We start from the raw sequence: 27,160 nt of genomic DNA, 5'->3' as shown, positions 1-27,160 counted from the left end.
ATATGTATAGTATGTGTTATATATATATTTTTCTTTTTTTCTCAAGATTATGTAACAAATTAGTATACTATAAGTATGTCTTCCCCATTAACTTTATTTTGTTTTAATTTGAAGTTATCATATGAAAAAAGCTAATTGTGAGGCGAACCAAATGGTTGGTACTGGAGAAATTTGCATACCGGATAGTGGAACAACGCATACTATTTTGAATGATAAAAAGTTTTTCTCAATGATAAAGCCAACGAAAATTTTTGTGAATACTATATCAGGTCCTGTAGATCTAATTGAAGGTATTGGTAAGTAAAATTTCACACTGCCGAATGGAACAGAATTCACTATAAATAATGCCTTATTTTCACCGAGATCCAAATGAAACTTGTTGAGTTTTAATGATATATATTCTCATGGATTTAATACTCAATCTATAACTGAAGGTACCATGAAATATATGTGTCTTACGACATCCGAATTTGGAAAGAGACAAATTTTAGAAATACTACCTATGCTCCCTACTGGATTGCACTACACGTATATAAATGCGATATAATCAAATTCGGTAGTCATCGAATCTTCAATTTTAACGACATGACATAATCGTTTGGGTCATCCTGGTTCTATTATGATGCAAAGAATTATTGAAAACACACATGGGCATCCATTGAAGGGCCAGAAGATCCCTCAATGGTATTGATAGATGCCTCTAGCAAATGGTAGCATGTTTGTCTGTTATCAACTCGCAATATGGCATTTGCGAAATTACTTGTTCAAGTAATCAAATTAAGAGCTCAATTTCCTGATCATACAATTAAGAAAAGCAGGCTCAATAATACCGATGAATTTACATCCCAAACATTCGATGATTATTGTATGTCAGTTGAGATTGATGTGGAACATCCTGTTGCTCATGTACATACACAAAATGGTCTAGCTAAATCGCTAATCAAGCGCATCCAGCTTATTGCTAGACCATTGATAATGAGAACAAAGCTCCATGCTTCAGTATGGGGTTATGCAATCTTGCATGTTGCTGCATTAATTCGCATCCGACCAAGTGCATATAATAAATACTCCCCTCTGCAACTTGCATTTGGCCAAGTTCCATATATATCTCATCTGAGAATTTTTGGATGTGCTATTTATGTGTCTATAGCACCACCTCAAAGAACAAAGATGAGACCTCAAAGAAGGCTTGGAATTTACGTAGGATATTAAAGTTCATCTATTGTTTGGTATCTAGAACCTCAAACTGGTGATGTTTTTACAACATGTTTTGCTTATTGTCATTTTGATGAAGAAAATTTCTCAATATTAGGGGGAGAAAGAAACCAGCTGGAAAAGGAAATTACGTGGTCTGTACCAACATTATTGCATCTTGACCCTTACACAAAAGACTGTGAATGAGAAGTGGAAAGGATTGTACATTTGCAAGATATTACAAATCAGCTTCCTGATGCGTTTACATACACTAAGGAGAGTGACTAAATCATACATTCCAGCTGCAAATGCTGCTGCGCAAATTGATGTCCCAAAAGGACAATTTAAAACTAAAGTCACTCATGAAGTCACAACACGCCTGAAGCGTTGAAGACCATTCGGTTCCAAAGATAAAAATCCTCGGAAAAGAAAAGGAGCAGAGAGAAAAAAATGACCCCAAAATAGAGGAATGTTTTCTAGAAATACAAAACGAGGAAAATCGAAAAATTTCGATTAATTATGCCAATACAGGTATACAATGGAACCGAAATGATGAAATCAATGATGCATTCTCATATAGTCTGGCATGTGATGTCATGGATGAAAATGATGGAGATCGCGAACCAAGATCTGTTACTAAATGTAAAAATAGACACGATTGGGGTGAATGAAAAAATGCAATTCAAACCGAACTTGACTCGTTTAAGAAGCACAAGGTCTTTGGACCTATAGTACTCACACCAGTAGATATGAGACCTGTCGGATACAAATGGGTATTTGTACGAAAGAGAAATGAGAAAAACGAGATTGTGAGATACAAAGCTCGACTTGTTGCCCAAGGTTTTTCTCGAAGGCCCATAATTGATTTTGAAGAAACATATTCCCCTGTAATGGATGGAATTACATTCAGATACTTAGTCAGCCTAGTAGTGCATGAGAAACTAAATATGCATCTCATGGATGTTGTCACATCTTATTTATACGGATCGCTAGATACTCATATATATGAAGATCCCTGAAGGATTCAAGATGCCTGTAGCATCTAGTTCAAAGCCTAGAGAAAAATATTCCATCAAATTACAAAGATCTTTATATAGGTTAAAGCAATCCGGATGAATGTGGTTTAATTGCTTAATTGAATATTTAATACAAAAGGGTTATGTCAATACCTCTCTTTGTCCCTGTGTATTCAATAAGAAAACAACATCCGGGTGTGTGATCATCGCTGTTTATGTTGATGATTTAAACATCATTGGGACTGATGAAGTGATCAAAGAAGTAATCTTTTACTTAAAGAAAGAATTTGAAATGAAAGATCTTGGGAAGACAAAATATTGTCTTGGCTTAAAGATTGAGCACGTGAAAAATGGAATATTTGTGCATCAGTCAAATTACACAAAAAAGTGATAAAACGCTTCCATATGGATAAGTCAAATCATTTAAGTACTCCAATGGTTGTCAGATCCCTAGATGTGGTAAAAGACCTATTTTGTCCATGTGAGGAATCTGAACAGATTCTTGGTCCTGAAGTACCATATTTCAGTGCGATTGGAGCCCTTATGTACCTTGCTAATTGCACTCGATCAGATATAGCTTTTGTAGTTAATCTATTAACAAGATTCAGCTCAGCTCCTACAAAGAGACACTAGAATGAGGTCAAACATGTGCTTCGTTATCTTCAAAGAACGATTGATTTAGGATTATTTTATTCTAACAAGACAAAACCAGTTTTGATTAGTTGTGCAGATGCAGGTTACTTATCAGATCCACACAAAGGGAGATCTCAGTCTGGATATGTGGTTACGTATGGAAGGATTACGATTTCGAGGTGTTCTCAAAAGCAAACGCTCGTTGCCACATCATCAAATCATGCGGGGATTATAGCACTACATGAAGCAAGTCGTGAATGTGTATGGCTGAGATCAATGACGCAATATATTAGAGCCACCAGTGGTCTTCCAACAATCGCGGACCCTATCACACTTTATGAAGATAATGTCGCATGTGTTGCTCAAATGAAGGAAAGATTCATCAAGAGTGATAGAACAAAACACATCCCTCCGAAGTTCTTTTCATTCACTCAAGAGCTAGAGAAGAACAATGTTATCAGCATCCAGTATATTCGTTCTTGTGATAACTCATATGATCTCCTTACAAAGGCGCTCCCCACTTCAACTTTCAGAAAACATGTTCATGACATTGGAATGCGTAAATTGCAAGATTTATAGAAAGAACGCACCTATGTTTGCATCAGGGGGAGCTTTGCATACCTGTACTCTTTTTTTTCCTTACTGAGGTTTTTATCCTACTGGGGTTTTTCCTAGTAAGGTTTTTAACGAGGCAGCAGGAACACATAAATGTATCAATGAGCATCCCAAAGGGGGAGTGTTGTAAATAATTGGTATACTAAAAAAAGTAAAAAAATATGGGGTAAATAATTAATTACCCTACACCTAACTTATTGTCTAATGTACACAAATTTTACTATAAATACATGAGGATGATGAAGGGAATATCCATCCCAATTCTTACAATTTACTCTTTTATTTTCTCTCTACAATTTACTCTCCATACTTCTCTATTCTCTCTTCTAAAATTTCTACCTTATAAGTGTTTAAAGAGTTTTCGATTTAAGTTATTCCTTTAGTTTTCATAACAAAGAACAATTAATATATATATATATATATATATATATATATATATATATATACTTAAAACTTAAATAACAATATATAATATCATTTATAAATTTATAATAAGGATTTCATCTCACTGAATAACACATTTTTTTATGGTAACCACATTTTAAGGTAATTTCATTAACTAATTAATCACACTCTCGAAAATATTTTTTAACATCAATCACATCAAATCAAACAAGGTAATCTTTAAGATTTTTGGGAATGTGATTAATATTACCCCAAACCAAACACACACGTGAAGTTTTAAGAGCGTGAATTCAAATCCTACAGATATAGATTCATTTCGTAAGTAAAGCATATGATCGGGTTGAGTTGTCTTTCATCAATAAGAAACTCAAAGCTGCGGGGTTTGGCGAACATTTCCGTCGGTTGATTAACTCGTGCCTTTCGACGACGACGATGTCTATACTCCTGAATGGTAGCCCACTGCCAGAATTCGACTGAATTGAGGGCTGCGACATGGAGATCCAATTTCATCATACTTGTTTCAGCGGTCAAGTACCCCCACGTCTCTTGATTAAAGCTGAGAGGAAAGAGGGATTACATGGGAGTTTGTTTCTCTAGGGCTATTGAGTGAGTACTACTTATCCACCTTAGACAAAACACTTTTACGAGCTATATTTTACCCCGACCACTAGAGTCAAGGTCTAACTAAAACTTCACGGTGACCATTCCTTTCTTTTTCATTTTAACAATCGACAATTGGTGCCTCCACTCAATAGAAGTCCTCAATGTAAAGACATCATCTCCCTATCAAAAGAAGGTAAACATTTTTAACCGTTTTGAGCATGAATGATGAAACATTTCAATTCATCATAGATAAGACCAAAAGATCTCCTCAGGTCGAAGGACCCACCGATTGAGCGGACTACCAACATCTGATTGAGAATTAGCGAGTTGAAGCTTAGTTGATGACACCCTAGTCCGAGTCGGAAAATGGTCCAACCAACAAAAGATCCTCGCGAGGATACAAACCGCATTGTCCACCGTTTCACCTTTGAGGAGACTCGACAACTCAACCATGATGATCTCACGTCACTTCGCAAGCTGTCACCTTGAAGAAGTGGCTTGATCGCCTATGGACCATTTCTAGATGTTGAAGCACCACGAAGACTACTCAGAGAAGGGTTTCCAAAGAAGAGGCCTTCAAAATGGCCCCCAAAGAAGTTAAAAACCCGTGAATGTATAAAACATCTACTTCAGAGACTTGTAAAATTTGGTTCGGGTAACTTTGTTTGCCCTAAGTTTGATCACAACAAAACGTTGCAACCTATACTATAAATATGGAAGAGAAGTCAATTTTCAATACTGCACCCTCTTTAGGTAGCATAGGATAGGATAATGCTAAGCGACTGTAATTAATAGAAAACAAATTACAATTATTTATCTTCTGATCATAGGTCTCTATTTTATATTAGATTTCATAAAACCCATTTTTTAAGCAATCAAATTAAATACCACATAGAATAAAATTATATTTTTTTCTCAATTCTAAAACATATTTTTTTTACATTAGTTCAAAATAAGTATATGTGCTTCAAATTTAGTTCTTTTTTTTTCTACTAAACTTTAAATTTAGTTCTTGATACTTATTTATATATGACAAAAGGATTGATGAATCTCCTTTTTTTTAATGGGAACTTTGTCTGATTTTGTCATATATGATTAAAGATGCATTTTTCCCATGGACATCTATCTTCCCTTGTATATAAGGATTTCTTAATCAAACATTTTTGCACCAAAAAAAGAAAAAATGGGCTAGCATAAAAAGATGTCTAAATTCCTCTAACCTTTCAAATCATCATTACACTGCTAACCAATGAGAGAGAGAGAGAGAGAGAGAGAGAGAGAGAGAGAGAGAGTGACCGGGGCATATACGTAACAAATTTTAGTTTTACTAAAGCTACTAAAACGAAATTTGACTACAACTGATCAATTCCATAGACCTACAAAACTTAACATATGTTCTTCCAAGACAAATATATATACACATGATCTGAATTCTATTATATTGGACTTCTAGACCTCACACCACTTGACCATATATATATATATATATATATATATATATATATATATATATATATATATTGGTTCTTAAGCGCTTCATCCCAATCTTGTGGCATTTGTGAGACTGATCAGGTCACCAACTTGGCTATTCTTGGAGAAATATATATGTATATTCATATAGATGTACCATCTGGGTCAATATTTCAGTCTGAAAATCTACTGTCATCAGTCACTGTGAGCCTTACACCAGAACAATCTTCCTTGTGACTGCCAAGGATGTGAGCAAGAAGAGCAGGCTCAGGGATGGTTTCAAACCGCCGCCGGCGTTGGAAGGGGATGAGTTTGAAAACCCGGGCGGGCCTTCCAGCCCAAACTCCGGGCCCGTATCAGCGCTGGTATTCGACAGCGAAGGTGGAGCAATTCCCACGGAGCTGCAAAAACATAAAAGATAAAAGAGTGAACAGGGTTAATGGATTAATTCTTCAAAAGACAAAAAAAACAAATTCAGTGTACGTTAGATATCATACAAGTTTAGTCCTTGTGTGAAAATCTCTAACCAAAACCATATTGTTGGGTTTGAAATGTTGTCCTCATTAGTTTTAGTTAAAAATTAATAGAATGATTAAACTGATACGATTTATAACTTCTAGGAAATCGAAAAGAGAGTCTACCCTGGTACGGTGGACCATGAAGGAGTTGGGACTGTCGCCGGATTTGTGATCATCGGAGCTGGGACCGTCGCAGGATTCGTGATCGTTGGAGCTGGGACCGTCGCCGGATTTGTGATCATCGGAGGCGGAGTTAAAGCTGGCGGCGTCGGAGTCAACGGCGTCATTGTCAGCGGAGAGGCCATCGTTGGCGCCGATGACGAAGCGGATGACGTATAGACACACGATCCAGTGCCTGTCACGAAAAATTATACGCATCAGATAAGATGTTTTTTAGAAAGAGCTTTCTGTGATCCAAACTATCAAGTCCTGATCAAAGTCAATGGACACAGGCCAAAATAAAGCAAACATAAAAACCAGCCGCTAGTATAAAAAAAAAAAAAAAAATTCAAAGATTTATGCCACTTTTCCCGCCATAACCCCCTACTCCATTTATAGAAGAGGGTGTTTGAAACATGTGAACCGCGTATTCGAGAGACCCACGAAAATAAATTCTTCCTTTCCTTCTATTCTCTCGTAAATACCGTTTCTTAATGGTATTTTCCTTATGGTTAAACCAGACTCTTTTTTTACTGTCTACATGTTCCCTTGCTGATTACAGTTTCATTTAAAATACGAGCAAAACCGTCTGAAAATGAAAAATAAAGAGGTACTTGTCGAAGGTTTGGAAAACTCCGATTTATTCATAGAATCAGCATCTTTCAAACGACCCGACCTATTTGTGCAACTCCTTCTATCTTTCGCCTACATCAACCATATATAAGTCTATCTATTTATAGGCTAACCGTTATAGAGATCCCAACAAGAGAAAAAGAAAAAGAAAAAAAGATGAGAGAACTGACTGGGATTGGCGTTGGTCAAGGCGGCGACGCCCCCGAAGTTGCAGCTAGTCGGGAGCGGGCTCTTCTGGTAATAGCTGTTGAATGCGTACGAGGCGTGACTCTGCAGAGTCTCGGGGCTCGAACAGCTCGCTCCTTGCTGGAGCTGAGAGCAGTCGGCCCCGGCACCGCACGCGTAGTCCAGAGCCGCTTGCAGCGCCGCCTCCGACGCCCCCGGCTTCGCCACGCACCACGTCCCACCGGCCCCGCCGCCATTACTTGCCGGAGAAGCAACCGGGTTCGTCACCGGCGGGGCTGTGACTATCGGGACCTCGGGGTTCGGGACTGTGACTGGGGTCGGATTCACTGTGACTATCGTCGGGGTCGGGGTCGGGATGGGGATCGGAGTGAATAGCGTGTCGCGGGATTCGGTCAATAGCTCTCTGCGGGGATTTGGGGAAACTATTGGGTGCAAGTATAGAGAGGATATTTTGGGTTGGGGATTGGTTTCTTGTAAAGCTTTGGAGAGTCTGTGAGTGAGGTCTGAGATGTGTTTTGGGTTTGTGATGTGATGGGTTTTGAGTGTCAAGACCGTCGTGGGAATATCGATGTCTTCGCATGGGAAAATTGAGGCTGCGGAGTTGGCCTTTTGAAGCGCGGACTTGACGAGTTCGTCGACGCTCGTCATCTGGGTCGTTTCTTCGTCGTCGTCGTTAATGGCTGCTTCGATGATCACAGACGAGTTTAGTCTCTTCACGAAGCTTAAGACGCTGCAGAGCTCTCTCTCGTGTTTCGCGGCCATCTTGTGGTCAAGGAGCGAGAAAGGTAAAGCCACGGCGAGCTTGACACGGTCGTGGAGGTCAAGCCTGGTCAGCACCGAATGTACGGACTTCAGAGTGGGTAACAGTTTGGCGAGGCTGTCCAGTCGTCTCGTACGATCGCCGTCTCCGACTGTCGCGACGACGGTTTTGATGAGCCGAGACAGAGACGAGGGTTTCGGTTTCGTCAGAGCTCTCTCGAGCTGGTTCTGGTTCTGGTGGAGATCGAGAGACGAACCGACTTCGGAGTCGGAGAAGGAAGATAGAGCCTCGCGATCCGAATTAACGAAGACCCGAACGTCGTAATCGGAGGGTGAGAGATTGAGGTGTTTCTCAAGAAACGCCATTGCTCTGTTGCTTCTTCTTCCTCTCGCGTGGTAGCGAAAACCCACTGAGGTTCCTGAGAGGGAGATTGGAGATGAAACAAACGAAAGGTAACATCTTTACTTAGTATAGTAGTAATAATAAAATAGAAACCATGGGTTTGTTAGTAGTTTTTAACTTACCGGAAGAGCACCAGAAGAGGAGAGAGAGGAAGAGAAAGAAGAGGCCATGAGAGGCTCTTTTGTCCATGTTCATGAGTCCAGATCAGAGGAGGTTTGTTTCTGGGGGGTTTCGGAGCAGACCTAAAAGAAAATGGTGGGTATTGAAGTGGGTTTTTCATGTGATGCCCAGGAGCTTTGGAGAATCTTCTCTGTGGGTTTGGGGGTATAAAAGCCGTTACAGAGAGAGAGAGAGAGAGGGTAAAAGTAAAAGAATTAAAATAAATTAAAAGTTGAGAAAGTAGAGACTACGAAATTGGCAAAATTAAAAAGGAAAAGACGTTTGCTTTGTGACGAGGCACGGGGTAGTTTGAGAGAGCCTTGTATAATTTGTGTTTTTTTTACAAAATATGTTCCATCAGAGGAAAAAAATAAATAAATGAAGAGAATTAGAATGGAAAGAAAGAAAGAGAAGACGAATAAACCGAGGATGCTTTTTGGGCCTTTCCCAAAGAAATATTAGTCTGATCTGAAAGATATAAAGCAGCTATAAGTCTATAACAAGTGGCAATAACATGCACATGCATGTCTCAGCCAAAAAAACATGAACATGCATGTAATGTAAGAAGAAGAAAAAAAGGTGCTCTTACAATTAGGGTTAAACAAAGGAAAAGTTTACAATTAAGGTTAAAATATATACAAATAATTGGCTGCGTAACCATCTTTAATGCTAGCAATTTTTTTTTAGCCAACTTTTCGTTAATATGCTGTAAATAGTCATATTGCTTACGTGGCAGCTTATTAATTAAATTAGGTTTACACTTTTGCCCTTATTTAATTCACATATTTTTTTTTTCAAATTTCGAATCAAATAATGAAACCGAATAGTGAAATTTTCAAATTTGAAATTTGAAATTTCCTGCAAATTTTAAAAGTTAATATCCCATTTATTGTTATGTTTTTTGAAGTTTTTAGCGTTGACTTTAGGTAATTAGTATCTATTTTCGTGGCAATTTATATGGATAAACTCTGTAAATATATTCTTCATTTATTTATATTATTTTGTTTCCATATATTCATAATTTCCAGAATTTTCGTGCTCAAAATATTTCCAGAATTTTTTTCAGTTTATTTACTCGAATATACTGTAAATATGCTTTGTATTTACAGTGAATATACTGTAAATATGCTTTGTATTTACAATGAATATACTGTAAATATGCTTCGTATTTACAAGAATATACTGTAAATATGTTTTCTATTTACACGAACATACTGTTAATGTGAGCAACAACCAAAAAAAAAAAAACTGTTCTTCGCGGTGTCCATGTTTCCGATCGGGACCTTGGACGCAGATCGCAGAGAGGAGGACGAAGTGACGCTTGACGGGGGTGGTGACGTGGTGGTGGTCGTGATTAGAAGTGGTGGCGGCGGCCAAAAATGAAGAACAAACAATCTCAATCACAACCTGAGCATAAAACAACCCGGAAGACATCTCTAAATCATCAAACGATTCTCAGAATCCAAAAAGCCCCAATTTCAAATACATAAACCCCAATTCTCATTTTTCGGCCAAAATCAAATCATAACCACCAAATCCAGCAATTCACAACCCAAATCTAACCTCTATTTGAAGATTTACGCTCGGAATAAGAAAAAACTCAATCTTGAACCCTAAATTTAAAACCCATTTTGGAGAAGAAGATTTCTCACCTTGATGGCTGTGAAATCATCTCTTCGGTGCTCTCTGCGTCGTTTCCCGGTGTCTCCTCTCGGTCCGGCATCCTCGACGGCTCGTGGTTGTCCTCGTCTTCTCGGCTGGAACACGCGCTGGTGGTGCTCGGTCTCGGCCATTGATGGCGCGCAAGGAATGAAAAAGAAGATAGGAGAAGGAGATGAAGGAGACGATGACGATGAGAGAGAGAGTAGGGGGGTGCTCGGTCTCGGCCATTGATGGCGGCCAAATCCTTTTTTTTTTCTTTTTCTTTTTTTCATTTTTTTTCTGAAAAAGCAGCTTGCGGTTGCGTGTGAATGCAGAGATACGGTTATAATGACCTTCCTCGATTTTCGCTATCATTAATGACCAAATATTTGAGCTGATGATCTTTAATGACCGTGATCACAAAATGAGCGGGAATAACAAAGGGCAATCCCGTCCCATTTTTACTGTAAATAAATCCCAATGGCTATTTATCATTAATTAACTAAATGTGGGCAAAAAATAAATTGCTTATTTTCGGGAGGCCATTTAGCTTAATTACCCATATATATATATTTTAAAGTTTCCAAGTGGCTAGATATTCAAAGTTTGACACTTTATTAGTGGTTAGAAACTCAAATTTTATTGACAACGCGATGATCTATTACTGTTATTCTAGAATCTATCTTCTTGTGTTCAATATTTTTTCCCTTGTATATTTTTCTAACATTGAAATATATTCCATATGCCTAACATTATTGAAATATATTCCATATGCCTAATATTGAAATATATTCCATATGCCTAACATTGCTGTTCATATATATTCATATCACCAGACTCGAGCCACCAGATAAAAAGAGGAATTAAAGGTTCTAACTTTTGAATTAGTGGAGTAGTCTGGCGGGCTTTAAGGATTCACTGTCTATTATTTTAAACTCTTAAGTCACTTTATACAATCAGATTCACAAAATAAACAATTTCATGGTCTTCTTTACGATACATTTTAATGTTATGTGGTCTAAAAAAAAGAGAAACAAATCGATCAGCTATGTGATACCATCTGTTTTTTTTTTTTTTTTTTTTTTTTTTTTTTTTTTTTTTTTTATCTCAGGTCCAACTCTTACCACACGGTATATCATCAAATATAATGTAAAATATTCTCCAAACACACCGCAAATACAACATTATATTTTAGTGTGTATACAGTATCACATCAAATTTAGTGTGTTACTGTATCACACGACAAAATGAAAAAGAATAGTTTTATATTATTTTAGCTTTAGTTGGTTATCAATTCCAATGCTAAACCAACTTTATTATACTATTTGAAGAATAGTATTTTTAGTGTAAAATTTAGTATTGTGATTGGAGTTGAAAAAAATTTATTGCTAAAAACACACAAAAATAATGTGATTTCAACACAAAACTTAGTGTTAGGATTGGAGTTGCACGTTAACTTAGAGGGATCTACATAAAACATTTCAACTTTGACGGAAGGTTTAAAATTAAAGTTTAAATTGTGATGTTTTCTTCAATCGCCAACTCCACTTTAACGCGTAGATTATTGCTTTTTGGCGCCGGCATTTTTTAGCCGTTAAAATTATTTTTGGCTCATTTAAATTTATGTTTATATTTTCACAAAACAATTTTAAAGAGGTAGTCTTTAGTCATACTTGACAGTATTTTAGGATAACTATTCGAACTTTGTCAAATATAAACTAATAACTAGCCGTGAATTATTTTATAATACATTTTTTATCATCATGCAAAAAGTTTCTGAAATAGCATTTTTTTAGAAACTTTATTTGTAGTGATCTGATGTCGAATTCATTTCATTAAAAAAAATATCACTTTATTTTATGTTGGTTTTCTATTTCGCTAGGTATATTTTATCGCCCACTTTTTCCATCCTCCTTCTGTAAATACTATTTTGACAATGTAAATATAACATTTACCATTATTATTCGCATTTGCAGTATATGTACTAACTACTTTGTTCTATTTTTGAAACATTGACTAATTTTAATTTGCAAAAGTCAATGTTTATAAAGGTAATTAACTACTACAATAGTTTATTAAAATAAAACAGAAACAAACCTCTTTAAAAAAAATTAGTAGTTTACTTAATAAAATATTAACTATATTGTTAAAATGCACACGCCCCTATTTGGTTTAGTTTTCCAATCTTGTTTTCTGTTTTCTAATTATAAATTTTAGAAAACACAACTAGAAAACATGTTTGGTTATTAATTTAGAAAACAGATTTGGAATTATGTTTTTTTTGCTTTAAAATTTAGTTGGAAAAAAAAAAAAAGTTGTTTTCTATTTCATTTTCCATATATAGTTATATTATAATTCTTAAATTTTAAATTAAAATCTAAAAACAATTGAATAGAAAATATAACCAAACAACATTTAAAATATTCTGAAACGTAATTTTAAATCTGTTTTTTAAATTTAAAAATTAGAATCAGAAAACAGAATTTAAAAACAGAAAATGAGTTTAGAAAACTAAACCAAACGGCCCAAATTTGTTGGGTAGTTTGATAATAAAAAATAAAAATAAAAAATAAAAAAAAACTCTAAACCACCCTAAATTGAGCGGATCTCATTGAGAGCTCTTGTCACAAAATTCAATTTTAACTAGCTCATTAGCTTCCTCGTTTAGTCATTCTGCTGACTAATAAGTGCACTATCATTGAGCCCTATCCAAAACACAAATATGATATAGACAAAAAGGAAGAAGGAAAAAAATCTTGCATTTTGATTGATAAGCCAAGAGAAAAAGTAAGATTAGGCTGGATCAGCCAAAGGTAAAAGGGAAAAAAAAGAAGTCCAATATATATTGGTTAGAATTTTATTCCATTTTTATATTTATTTTCTTTTGCTTCATTATTCCATTTTTATATGTTTACTTGTCTGGTAAGTATTTACGGACCAAGTTTGCCATGATAAGTCATGTTTTCATGATAAGACAACATATCATCATTTGGAACATTTCTCATAAATATACTCCATGGAAATCGGCACGTGACATAAGTGATACACTCTCCATCACGAGTCACGACCATCGTATGGATTTCTAATCTGAGTGAGAAACACAAAGACAACATTCCAAATACACAAACCACATTCTCTTTGGGTCTGGTTTGTGTGCTCTTCTTATATGTTTTCTTTTTAGGGTTTGTTAATGGAAAATTGCCAAAACTATGACTAAATTAAGACCAATTTCCATTTTCCTACTTTTTTTAAAAATTTACCAAACTAGGACCGGTCAAACAAAAGTCAAATGAGAGATACACAAAATTCTACCTATTATACCATCATACTAATTATCAACCTACAATCTTCCCCAATAAAATCTCTTATTTTTTCTCTTTCTTTCTATTTTCCCGCTCAGCCCGTCGAAAAAAAGAATTATTATTTTTTTTTTTTACTAGTCCTAGTTTGGTAAATTTTTGAAAAAAGTAGGAAAATAGAAATGTCCCTTAATTTAGTCCTAGTTAAGTAAATGTCCCTTTGTTAATTTGTGTGAGAATCAATGATGGCAAGTGACATGGTGAATTATCCGGCGAGTGAGAAAACTTATGAAAATCTCGGTCATCATCTTCCTATTTTCTGTTTTTGTTGAGTCTCGTGTGTTTATAGAAGAAAGTTGTCGATTGTTTATTTCGGTTAATTCCGCACATTATATTCGTTATTTAACGAAATTAATCATTATTTATTGAAATTTACGGGCATCAACAGTATTCTAGGTTTCGATGCAACATATGATTCTCTATCAACCTTCAAGCGATATTGCCTAATTCCCGATGAAGATAATGATTACTGTTGTTCAGATAAGACCACATTAAGACTTCATTTATACAGCAAATTATAGCATGCTCAAGCTCAACAGATGGTAAAAGAAAAAGATATCAAAGAAAAGCACAACCATTTTGAGCAGCTACAAGGTGAAGGAAAAAGATATCAAAGAAGGAAAAAGAAAATCAAACCCTTTTTCCATGGAATGATATCTCTTTTTATCCATAGATTATTTTAGGCCATTATTTTTTGAGTTATTAAGTTATATAGCCACACGGTTATAGTGAATTGGGATATAGCCCACTTTTGGTTAATTTTTTGTAAATAGCCAAGTTAATTTATTAACAGATTAGTAAAAGACTTATTTAACTCAATCAAACATGTAAAAAAAATGTAGTTAATAAGTTGACACGTATGCAAATTGGCTATTTACAAAATATTTACCAAAAGTTGGCTAATTTACAATTTTTATAGTTTAGACGACTCACGTGTCCAATTTTTTTTTTTCGTTATTTACAAAGCTTAATAAGGCGCATATTTGTGCATTGCAATATATAAAAATACGAGAATAATATTAGTGGAGAGACAGCCCATGTGGAATAATCGAATAAAAAAGCGCTTTGTGTGACTAAGGTCTGAGCCGAAAGCAAAGCAAGATATATGTAGAGAAGATGGTCTCGTCATACAGCCACAGCGGCGATAATGTTCAGTGGGATTTAACTGGATATTTATAAAAGTGTCTTAGAATATATATTATCATTTCATGGCCAGGGAAAAAGATTATAAAGTCGAGATATGACCACCTTGGAAATAATGAGAAGTTTGCTTCAATATGTACTTTGTTTCCTGTCTTTATACTGAATATTGGTGTGTTATAGTGATTCATCACTGATATTAATGATAAACATGTAAAATCAGCCTCTTGTTTGACTAAAAATTATACCAAAATAAATATAAAAAATTCAGAATCTCAAAAATGTTGGGCGAATGACATCAAAATGATCCACATCTTTTGAAAGAAACACATCACACTATTGTGTCAAATAAGGAAAAGAAAAAAAAATCAGACAGCATAAAAGTTGTCCTTTCCAACAAATAAAAGAGAAGATATAAAGTTCTCATCAAAGATGTACTAAAGCTATCTAATGAGATCATGTGAAATCTTTAACAGGATGACACTTAGCACTGAGTTTTTCATGTACAATGCACAATGCTTGCTCATTAATGTTATTAAAGTGTTGTTTTAATAGATATCAGAATCGCCGTGAGCTAAATACAAATGGCATAACTTCCTTAAGATTCAAATCCGAGTTCTTTAGAACCAGAAAGGCGTTGCATAACATATACACGCAACACGAAGCAGAGACCATCAAATCTCTAGTGCTCAAAACATAGGTTAGTATTGTAAAGACTCATACCAAATCAAATACGATTAAGTCGCTGAAGAACGGGTCAACAATTGCTTCTCTGGCAGATTGATAGCCGTCTAGCCGTTTCTTCAATGACCGCAAGTCCCTCTCGTTCTTTGAATTACGGTCCTATAACAGCATCATAGTTAGAGCCAGATCACACACTTGCAAATTACTTGGGTAAAATTCATTTTTGTGCGTTTATCGCGGTATAGCTAGTAAATTACATGGACTGAAACACACAAGATCATATAAAAGACATTCATTCTATTCTAATGCCAGGCTGAACCCCTCAATGATGGCAAAGCATGCCAAGTCAGAATTTAAAGAACAAAAACCACTGAAGTTATTGTGTGAAGAAATATAACTTACAAATGATTTCTTCAGGAGCAATATATCCACCAAGTAAAGCAACCACAAAACATTTGTTCGAGGGAAGCTGCAATATTTTAAAGTTTAAACAATATTAAAAAAAAAAAACAAATTGTGAAAAACAATGTTACATTAAAAAAAAGAAATAACAATAATGATAGTAACACATGAATCACCTCTATTTATAAAAGAGAAAGCGTCTCCAGATTATTCTTAATATTAGTCAGGTAAGTATGTGAAGAACAAGCATAATCTCTCAGTGAAGTCACAAAAAACCGTACCTTCCTTCCCAGCAATCTTCCGTAACGTCCTTCATCTTCCGGTACGTTTCTGACTGAAAAGAAAACAATCACTAAACTAAGCCATAATGCAAAAATGGTAAACCAATGCTAGTTGAAAGAAACAACCATAATTCAAATATCTTACCTGTTTATCTCCCCTAGGACCTTTGAAGAGATACGGATCTGAGGATAGGTCTAAAAAGAGTATATCTTCACCTGCATATTGATGGTTACTATGATGACCGTAAAGAATGTGCACGTAACAGATAAACAGAAGAGAATGGAACAATGAAAAATACCAGTATTTATTCTTGAAAGTGTAAAGTCGATTATTTGCACCGACAATCCAAATGTCTTCACAAACATTTTCTTTCCCTCAAGAGTGAAAGGCAATGTTACAGAATCATTCCTTCTTAAAAGAACATTCCCCCTTAAATTAAGTACATTTCTCGCTAAATGTCAGAAATAAATCTGTAGAATTAATATTCTAGAAATCGACTATGGCATTGTGAGTAAATACCAGTGAAGATCACGGTGTTCAAATTCATATGCTGCTTCAGCCACTGCAAGGGAAACTGCAACCTGCAAGGTACAACAATAGTAAATACAATTATAATATGAAATCTTCATAATCGCCAATAAAGGGAAAAAAATAAACAATTTGATAAGATTGCGAGCACCTGGACTAGTAAAGTGCGTGCCTCGTCGAAATTCAGTAGAACAAAGCCTTCAAGATCTTTACCTCCGTGAGCCAGGACAAATACAACGTAGCTCTGAATGCAAAAATATCGATCTTAACAAAAAGTAAAAAAAAAACGCAAATAACATATTCACCTGCTATACTTTTTATTTAAGAGCTCATCAAGTCCTGAAAGGAAGTCCAGCTCCCAAAATGTGAACCATTTAAAAAAAAGAAGAATATCTGAACCAGCAAGCAAGAAGCGGAAACGAAACCTGAGTGTCTGGGAACTCTCTTGGATGGTCATTTTCCGAATTGTGTTTTTCGTCCCAGTCTTGCCAAGCTCGTATCAAATTAGCATCATAGGATCCTTGGCAAACTCTCAAGCTGCATGGGATTCAAATAAAGTAGAAGTTGTAAACATCTGGTCAAACCCAATGACCACTATCATTGATCGACGATTCTCTTGACTGGGTTTTTCTCACTAAAAAACTAAGTGAAGAGTGAAAAATCTTTCTAGAAAATCCTATTCAACTAGGTATTTTCACTTTGAGAAAATCTACTCAGATTACTTACTCAATCGTGTCAATAAAACCAGTGCAAGCATTGAGACTTTCTTCTTTGCTGCGTCTTAAACAGTTAAGAGTTCGAGAAAGCACGGCTTCCTCGAGCAACTCCATCGATCTCTGTGGCAGAGCAATCACAAATCCGTTTATCACATGTTTACTGTAGTAACATAATCAAATTTCTAACGCAGCCTTGCTGTCCTACATTTTGCAACCATCTCCAATCAGAAAAATCATATAATTCTTTTATAGGATGGAAACTAGAGTACCTTTTGCACTTCCCCATTAACACGGAAATCTCCGTCTATGGGAACTATTTTACATACGTAACTTCCAACCATGAACGCTTCTCCAAATGTCCCTTCTCCAATTTTCACAATCTTCTCTGGGTCGCTGAATATGAAATTCCTTTTCAATCAAGCAGGATCGGCAGTAAAAAAAAAAAAAAAAGAAGCAAACTTCGGCAGAGAGAAAAAACGTGCAAAATGTGACAACATAAAATTCCATGACAAGTATAATTTCGAGTACTGATTCATTCATAAATAATCAAACACGCTTTGAGCATATAATAAAAGTACATTACATCAAAATGTTGTCCAGATGATGAGAAGAAAATATATAATTTTGACTTTCAGCAGTTCAAAAGGGGTTAAATGGTTTGAACTTGCAAAAGAAAAGGCCTTTAACTAAATACATAAAGTAAATTTAATTTTTTAGGCCAATGCATGAAACTAAACAAGAGAATATGGTGAAATGAGCATACCAATATTTCGAGAATACGTCCTGAAAAGTTGAAGGAGCTGACTGTCCACAAACTGCTAACAGTGTAGCAAAATTGAACTGATCATTTTCAAACGATGATGTCGATGCTAGAGAGATTTTCTTGATTGCATATTCCAGATCTCTAGAATCCACACTGACCGCGTCATCCCCTGCAAAAATGCTTCTACCGCCCAAACTTGTTTTGGGGTCTCGATCAGCATAATTCGAAAGAGAGCCGATTTTTCCCAAAGTCCGCTCAAGAGTACTTTGCAGAGAAGGTTCAAAGTTGTCACAGCGTATAGGCGTCAAGGGGATTGGAGTTCCTAGAATCTTGGACAACGTCGATGCAGGTCCGCATGAACTATTCAGCCTCTTGTAAAACCAGTTATGTAATCTAAAAGTCAATGGTGGCACGGCATTGCAATCCCTTTGGTTGTCCCCGACCCATGTTTTGTTGGTCTTGGGCGAGGGAGACTCCTCCATTAACTCAAAAGCATCTACTTCTTCGAAGTAAACCCGTTCCTTCTCAAAGTTTGGAGGTCGCCCAAGTTTTCCCTACAAAAACAAAGCATTCTAACTATCTATGCCCCGAAAAAAAAATGTTTGAAATAATACGATCAAACTTTAACCAGATAAAGATATACCTAAAGTCAACTTATAACTAATTGGAAAAAAGAAGGAGAACTAACAAGGTCTGTAAGGTTATGAGTTAATCCTCACATTGCTAATTGATTTTAAGATGAACCGTCAACAAACCTATACGGGTTTCCAAGCCAATTATTTGAGATTCTGCTCAAGATGACGAGTCATTAGTTAAAAAAAAAGTCATCATCATGATGGGCATTTTAGGAATCCTATATGGAAAAAAAAGAATGGGAACTAACAAGGTTATGAGTTACTCAACTCTTGTCAATTAATTTTAAAAGCGGAACTTCATGATACTTGATATAGTTAAATGCAATATGCTACACACAACATAGAACCAGTAAAATCTCACTTTGGGTAGAGGAGGTTTGCCTCTTTTTTTGGATTGTTTAGCTTGAGGTATGTCAACAACGCAATACGCTACAGCAATACTCGTTCTTCCTCTGCATAATTTACCAAACAGAACTTCAAATAAAAGCTATAAGTTTCAAAGAAAAGAGCTAATTAAAGATTCACAATTCACACGAAGTCTAAAACTTGACCAATGACCCATCCACAAACTCACATTTCAAAAGAGTCTTTGTCAACTAGGCAAACTTAACAAGGTAAAAATAAAAAAATCTCTGAAATGATAAAATCCAGCTAGGATGGGAAAAATACTAGTTGAACATAATTCAACACTCAAAACAAACTTATGAATAACTTTCATCAACATTTATCCCCCCCATAAAAAAAAGTTCTCACTGCTTGAAAATTAGCAGAACCCTAAAAAAATTAATTTAGAGAGCATAAAAGAAAAACAAAGAGAAAATTGGAAATCGACCTAGTTGAAAGGGAACGATTCCAACTGATTCGCTTTATAGGATCCGGGACTGCCAAACTCTTCCGATTCTGATTCCCTCTACCTCCGGAGCCTGATTGCCTTCTGAAAATTAATACATATACATATATTGTTTTTTTTTTTTTTTTTTTTAACTTTCTATTGTGAAAAAAGCGTAAGAAACTTGGCTAAAAGAAACTTACTTGGGATCTACATGTTCGGAGGCTTTCAAAGAACTTCGTGCTGTTTTTCTTCTTCTGTAAATGGCTTGGCCCTCTATGCTTTGTTGTTGTTGTTGTTCGGACGCTACGATTTCGGACCAGAGATCGACGAAATTCGAATCTGGGATACATAAATTGCGACGCAAGAAATGTGAAACACGGCTGGATAAAAGTAGGGTTTTAATATATTAGTTTATCTCTTACCTGTCTGTGAACCCATTTCTCTTACCTCTGCTATCTATCAATCACAGCGAGTTTGAGAGAGAGCAGAGAGCAGAGAGCAGAGAGAGAGAGAGAGAGAGATGGCGGGATTTGAGCGTTTGCATTTAAATTTTAAACGACGTGATTTTTTGTTCGAGGGAATGACGGAAGAGAATTTTCGTTTGTCTAATAAAAAAAAAAAATAATAATAATAAAAAAAAAAACACACACCCCGGCTTGTTACTCTCACAGCCCATCACTCCTTAATTTTAAAAGGTGTACATAGCCAACTTAAACATTTTTTTTTTTTTCAAAATACCCAACGTTCTATAAATCTTAGTTAAATAACAATTGTATTTTATTTACACTTATTTATAAGTGTATATTTACAAAAATACCCAAAAAAAATTGAACTTATTTATACACTTGTAAATAAAATACAGTGGCTATTTACCTAAGATTTACGAAATGTTTGCTATTTTGCTAAACCCAAACGTTTAAGTTGTTTTTTTTTGCTAACTTTTTTATTCTTAAATGACTATTTTGAGAATTTGAATCAAATGAAGAAATTTATAACCAACTGAGTCACTTGAACGTTGGAATTTTACTATAACCAACGTTTCAATTTTGCTGAAAAAAATATTCTCCAGGCTGATATGTCAAATAAAATCAACTATTTTATAATTAATTTACCCCTATTAACTATTGAGTAATTCTATTTATTTTCAAAATTAAAAAAATCAATTGCCATTTTAAAATAAATAAATTAATTTTCTAATTAATAGGATATTAGTAACTGGTTGAAATTTAAATTTGAAACGTCTCTCTCTCCAAAATTGCTCTCTCTCTCTCTCTCTCTCTCTCATGTAATGGAACAAGACGCGACGTCGAAATTTCGCAAATCAGTAGTGATTTTTTAGTGGAAACGGGCCAACAAAAACAGCATCTTTGCAATGCATGATTTTAGCCAAATTATATCGTTTTGGGCTTCAAAGCGGTGTTTTTCATTTTATTTGCTTTTATTTTCATATTTTGGTAGAAAAAAATTATTCGTGATCGTTCTTCATATTTCTTAACCCCTTCGGCGCGAGTTCTCGGTCACTCCTACATCCTAGGCTGCTTGAGTGTCAGGCCATTCCCAAGCCCTTGGCCCCATGATTGATCAGCCATCCCTAGGTCCTTGGCCACTCCTTGGTCCTCGACCGCTTCATTTCCCGGCCACTATTTCCTAAGCTCTCAGACAAGTCATCTAATTTACTAAGTCATCTATAAATACCACATGTTTCACGAGTACAACGTAAGTTCTTCTTGACTTAAAAATTTATGTCTCATTGTAATTTCTTCAACTTCTCTCTAAGAAATTTAGACGAGCTATCACCCACCGTATTATAACAATCAAATTAACGTTGAACGTCGGAGCACGCGCTAGAGAAAACATTTCGCGTCCCCTACCTCTCTAGTTCTCGTTTATCATTTATTAGGCGACGAACACGAAGAGCCCAAAGAACACAAAGATCAACGATAAGTATAAATTTATTACCTCTCAACCTTTGCAATCATAAAATCTGACCCTAAATCGAATTATGTATGATTTTAAGTGTTGATCCGAAAAGACATTTACAATTATTATTCTTATTATTTTATTTGACTTGTTAACATTGCTTATCACATATTTGTATACTATTATATTTAAAGCTCGAGTGTGAGTTCATTAAAAAAAATATTAATTATAATTTACTATGTAAACTCAAATTAATAATAATAATAATAATAATAATAATAATAATAATAAATCACACTTTTCAAAAGTTATTTGAATTTGAGTTGTCCATATTACGAATGTTATTAAGAGTGAGGCGTGATTTGAGGTGTTTGCACTAGAATCATTACATCTGTCAAGAGTCAAGACATATTAAATTAAGTTTACTTAAAATGAAATAACATTATATTAATTAGTGGTATATATCGTGTGGTTTTCGTTTGCACTTTGAGCATTACGTAATGCGTACCTTTCAAATCACATTTGTTATGGTTTCTTAATCAAATTTTGTGTCATAGAGACTGGCCAACCTATATAAATATATATATATATATCTTTGGTTATTTAAGCAATGCGAGGATCTAATTTTGAAGCATCTTTGATATTTAAAATAATTGTAGTAAATACGTATAAAGTAGTATATCGCCATCTTCTTAATATTTTATATGATGATCGTAGCAAAAACTGAGTCCCAGATACCTAAGTGAATTAATATAATATACGTCTATAAAGAGATTTAAAAAATTACAATCCAACTATCTCAAGGAAATAGAACAAATTAAAAGACAAATTGAAAAATTATAAAATTACCATGAGACTTCAACGAAATGCAAGTCTTATCTATTTTACGGCCATTTTTCATCACCCTTATTTAAAGCGATGTATATTCGAAATAATTTTATATAAAAGGAAAATGAATAAAATTAGTATTTTTTTTGTATATATTAAATCACTCATTTTTTTTCTATAAGAAATAACATTCATAAAACAAGCAATTAAATTTACAACCACTAGTTTTGATGAAAAACTCCTAAATATAATATATAAAAAAATCCGACTCGATTCTCATCATTAACGACATGTGAAAGTGCACATGAAATGTTGATAATTGTCGAGTTTCAATGAATTGGGAACAAAAAAAAAAAAAAAAAAAAAAACGATCGCCGCCATGTCAAAAAAGGACCCTTTTAGAAGCATATCTATAGTCGATGGTCATTCCTAAGGGACTGAGAAAAAAAAAGACTAATACAAGGGAGACTAACATGATCGATGGATAACAACATGATCTACAAATAAACCCATTATTATTGAACCAATAATATCTAAACTCGATATTAAAACAAAACAAGAAATAAACGTCCAAATAACGTCGTTTCTCTGTCACAAAAATGGGTTACTCACCCCAACGTTGGTCGTCGCGCTGCCTTCTACACTCGTCGCACCGCATCTCCAACTAACAAGTCCCTTCGACCACTATTTTTGTTGCCCACATATGTCGTCATTCTCTTCCACTTCACACCCGACTACCCTACAAAGAGCTAACTCTGCTTATGTCCTTCTCTCTAAGACTCGTGACAAGTCGACAAAGTGAACATCCTTGTCCGCCACCCAAAAGCCCAAGGAGAGTTTTTGATGAACGGCAATGAGAAAAGCTCAAGAAAAAAACAAACCATAAAACGAGAACGTACGTATCGATGAGAGAAAAAAAAAAACCCTAAACGACAACTAAATATATTGTTATTTATATTTCAACTAAGTATAAATATTTACATGAAGAACATGTGAACATTGTTGCGAAAACCCAAGCACATAGGAAATCATAATAGAAGGGACTACATAATTTAAACGAAATTAAGTGTCTTAAGCGTAGGTACTGAGTTATAATGTTGTTATGTCTATGGTTTGTTGTTATACCGCCAGCTGTTGTTTATGTCCCCTTTCTTTCTATTAATCATTTTTTTAAAAAAAAAGACATGTTCAAAATAAAAGGAAGATTTGAAGAACAAAAATTGGGGGTTCAAGATACCAAAATCAAACATGATCGGGAGTTCTACGACGCATTAAAAACACAAATGATTATGAAGGAATAATCAGCAAATAAAATTCATCTCTAATAGCAAAAATCTCTAACCAAATTGACTTCTTTATTATTATTATTATTATTATTATTATTATTATTATTATTATTATTATTATTATTATTAAATTTTCCTTCGTGAAGGAAAATAGAAGATATATCAATAGGGCGAAAACACATTAAAATTACTTAGAGGCTGTTTAATTCATATTTGACATTGAGCCATTCAATGGTATTAAATTCCATTTTTAACCATTTTATTAAGCACGTTATGATATATTCTGCAAAATATTGTATGAGTTTCATCTCAAAGTTTTATTAAATTTTAATTTATTAAGCATTATATATCACTACAACAAAAGTGGGAAACACCCGTGACAACTTTCTATGAATATCGTGGCTATTACGGAAACAGCCACGATATTATGTGCTTCGTCGCTGTTTAGAAACAGTCGCGATAATTGTAGCGATATTTTTATAACTGGTACGCAAGCGAACGTATCGAACAAGTAATAGTGTTACGTAAGTAACAGATATCGATCCCACAGAGACTAGTTACTATAGCGACGTTAAACAACCTAAAGCGAATTGATTTCACGGTATTAAAGTGGGTGGTGCAGAAATTGACTACAATTAAACTAACAAAAACAGCAACGGAAATGTAACACGAAACTTTGAAGAAGAGAAAATGGGGGTTACGACTTCACCGGAAAATTAAGACTCGGGGATTTCAGGTTCAAACAACTTGACCTACTCTACTCACGCTAATCTCATTCTCCCTATGATATTACTAGCCTCTCTCGAGTGATCTAGCAACCTACGTAATTGACGGATTATATATCTTCTCGGCCTCTAATCCTATTAAAACAATCACGAGCAATAAACACGAGAATTCAAACGATTACATTAAGCTTAAGCCATCTAGCAACCTAAGAACAAAACGAAGCATGAATTATGAGCGTGAGTTTTCGCCCTCTCTCGAGTGACAGAAAACTCCTAAAAACAATCCTAGAGATGGCCAATCTAAAGACCGCATTAAGAACACATCCACACAAGCATGAATAATTAAGTAAATCAAAGCATAATTTCACCCTAACGAAACACCCTAACCCAATTCAATCCGGCTACATCGTAACCCCGCTAAAAATCTAGCCTCTAACGGAATCCATATTCAACAACATAATGATCAAGATAAGAATCAACATAACCATAAATAAGAGAAACACTATGAGATTCATGACGGGAAGAATGAAACTATCAATTAACGAAAATTAGAGTAATAGAGAATAAGGGAAAGAAGGAAAAACTATTAAAAACGGGAGTTCACGGTTGCTTGTTCGTCTGATCTTCGACTCAACTTCGCTCCCAAGCAAAAGCTCTCAAAGAAAAAGTGCACAAAAAAGTAGAAAAAACAACTCCCAAAACTAGAATGAGTTAATTAGGTTACAAGAGGTGTTTTTAGCCCTGAATGTGTGTTTTTCGGAGTTATCTGAGCCTTCCAATTCAATCCAATGGTCACAAATCTTCAGAAAACGTTAATTTCATATTCCAGCAATCCGGAGGCGCGCGGACCAAACTCCAGGTTACGTGCGCTCTGCGCATAAGACTCTGTGCATTTTCACGGTTTGTGCCCCCGTATGCGCGGCGCGCAACTAGAGGCACGCGGCGCGCGGTCTCGAAGTCTGTCTTTGCACGGCACGCGAGGGAATGTGCGCGGCGCGCATAGTCGTCAATTTTCTTGCTCATCTCTTTTTTACTCTATTTCGACCGTTTTGTGTCTGAATCCCGTTATCTTTCCACAAAATTGACTGTAGATGCTCTATTGCTCCTCTGAACCTGAAACTACTCAAAAACCTACTAAAAACCATTAAAATACTTGAGAACTCGTCGGTTTTTGGTTCGGGAAATATGAGTTTTACGCGTGATTAACGCACCTATCAATAATACCCACAACTAGTTGCTGCAACAATTGCACTTACTATTTAGCGCGAGAATGTCCCGCCTTATGGCGGGAATATTTTTATTTTTATATATTTTGAAAAATTTGCATTTTAAAAAGAAATCTCATCGATCAACTCGTTTGAAAAGGAACATATATGTATTTTTAAGAGTCTAACACACGGGCATGTGCATACACACAATGTATTTTCATTTCGCTTGCAAAGGTCTATGCAAGCATGAAAGTAGGTTCTGTTGAATTCACTAGTTCTCAGACTTTAAAAACCTATATATGATATGACTGTCTAATTTGTGTTTGTATCATTAGTGGGCAAACACTAAGAAAATCATAATTTCACCAATAAAACAAGAAGAATTTGTTGCAACTAACCAATCCCCTAACTTATTTTAAAATGCTAGCCAAAATTTCATTTGATTAAGAAAATAGTCACCAAACTGAAATAAATTAAATTAACTAAAACAATTATTTAACATAGACCAAAACATAGGCGACTTGTCACTAACATAGTTTTGGTTAATAATATTTACTGATTCATAATATTCATCATTGCAAAATTAAAAGTAAACATGAAACTGACAGTCAATAGTATAACTAGCATAGGCATACGATGGTTAATAATATAACAGATTTTAGCCACTAAAGGTGTTGGAATTCGAATCCTCTTTCAAAGTTATGGAGAAACGTGATGATTTCGAACTGGATTATGATTGTCTACGATTTATATTCTTTGATGATAGAAAGAGTAATTTGGAAAGATGATATAAGAGGCTAATGATTTACAAATAGCTATTTTTTATTCTTATTTATTTCGTAAAAGTAATATCCAATATTAATTTATCATTTATTTAAATCAAATTTCGAATTGCTGTCGCCAATAGTATCTCTCGATTCGCGGATGAACATATAAATAAATAGTAAAAGGACTGTTGTTCGCTTATCACTAAACGTGGACATGGAAAAGAGAAATATAAGAGAATTTCCTTCTCTTCTCTTTCCTTTTAGGGAATAGAAATTTCCCTTCTCTTTAAATGAGGAAAGAGAATTCCCTTCTCTTTGCATTAAAGCGAAGAGAAGAGAACCCCAAAAAATATTTTTTTTCTCTCTCTTCTCTTTAGTAAACCGTAGGATGCTTTTTTTTTTTAATCTGAGCCATTGGATTGTTGACCGTTGGAGATCCAATGGCTCAGATTTTTTGACCGTTACAGCCCAAATATTACCGTTTTATATCCGTTGGAACCTTAAATTTTTTTTTAAAAAAATCATTTTTAACCCCCTTCATTTTTTCTCTATAAATACACTCATATATCTCCAATCTTTTTTCACAAAACACTCTCAAATTCTCTCATTCTTCTACATCTCTCTCAAAATTCATTTCCCATAGTTATAAATTTTATCATATAGTAATCGATTATCAAACATAAACCTTATC

General features: G+C 35.0%; 2 protein-coding genes across 5 annotated transcripts; both read right to left on the bottom strand.

Annotated features, from left to right (window-relative positions):
- Window positions 1-5,775: 5,775 nt before the first annotated feature.
- Window positions 5,776-8,948, bottom strand: LOC149381433 (uncharacterized). The gene is made up of 4 exons (XM_089601145.1): window positions 8,717-8,948; window positions 7,417-8,610; window positions 6,578-6,809; window positions 5,776-6,337 (listed from the first exon to the last, which is right to left on the bottom strand). The coding sequence occupies exons 1-4, from the start codon at window positions 8,787-8,789 to the stop codon at window positions 6,148-6,150; spliced, it is 1,689 nt and encodes a 562-aa protein (XP_089457271.1). The 5' UTR covers window positions 8,790-8,948; the 3' UTR covers window positions 5,776-6,147.
- A 6,313-nt stretch (window positions 8,949-15,261) lies between these two features.
- HASPIN (Protein kinase superfamily protein) lies at window positions 15,262-20,304 on the bottom strand. 4 transcript variants are annotated; one of them, XM_089602094.1, is made up of 15 exons: window positions 20,158-20,304; window positions 19,936-20,074; window positions 19,736-19,834; window positions 19,265-19,355; window positions 18,269-18,822; window positions 17,775-17,913; window positions 17,516-17,625; window positions 17,215-17,326; window positions 16,941-17,033; window positions 16,781-16,842; window positions 16,560-16,690; window positions 16,406-16,476; window positions 16,261-16,313; window positions 15,980-16,046; window positions 15,262-15,736 (listed from the first exon to the last, which is right to left on the bottom strand). In XM_089602094.1, exons 1-15 carry the CDS (start codon window positions 20,171-20,173, stop codon window positions 15,611-15,613), a joined length of 1,863 nt encoding a protein of 620 aa, XP_089458220.1. In that variant the 5' UTR covers window positions 20,174-20,304; the 3' UTR covers window positions 15,262-15,610. The 4 variants fall into 4 exon arrangements, with proteins under 4 accessions (XP_089458220.1, XP_089458222.1, XP_089458219.1 ...); XM_089602096.1 differs by having other exon boundaries at window positions 17,775-17,898; window positions 20,158-20,302; XM_089602093.1 differs by having other exon boundaries at window positions 19,736-19,837; window positions 20,158-20,300.
- Between the last annotated feature and the right edge of the window lie 6,856 nt (window positions 20,305-27,160).

This window comes from Urtica dioica, chromosome 11 (assembly GCF_054948205.1).
Source record: "Urtica dioica subsp. dioica isolate 48M chromosome 11, U.dioica_male_clone48M_v1_H2, whole genome shotgun sequence".
NCBI classification, from domain to species: Eukaryota; Viridiplantae; Streptophyta; class Magnoliopsida; order Rosales; family Urticaceae; genus Urtica; species Urtica dioica.
This window is presented reverse-complemented; position numbering and strand designations above follow the sequence as displayed.

Bases quoted from the DNA above. Each gene is read 5' to 3' on its own strand.
- LOC149381433 (XM_089601145.1), bottom strand. From the start codon at position 8,789: ATGAACATGGACAAAAGAGCCTCTCATGGCCTCTTCTTTCTCTTCCTC. The intron at 8,611-8,716 runs GTAAGTTAAAAA...TCTCCCTCTCAG, and splicing joins CCTCTTCTGGTGCTCTTCCG to GAACCTCAGTGGGTTTTCGC. The intron at 6,810-7,416 runs GTCAGTTCTCTC...TTTTCGTGACAG, and splicing joins CTTGACCAACGCCAATCCCA to GCACTGGATCGTGTGTCTAT.
- HASPIN (XM_089602093.1), bottom strand. The intron at 19,838-19,935 runs GTAAGTTTCTTT...ATTAATTTTCAG, and splicing joins TCCGAACATGTAGATCCCAA to AAGGCAATCAGGCTCCGGAG. The intron at 17,034-17,214 runs GTTTCGTTTCCG...TTTTGCATTCAG, and splicing joins GAGAGTTCCCAGACACTCAG to AGCTACGTTGTATTTGTCCT.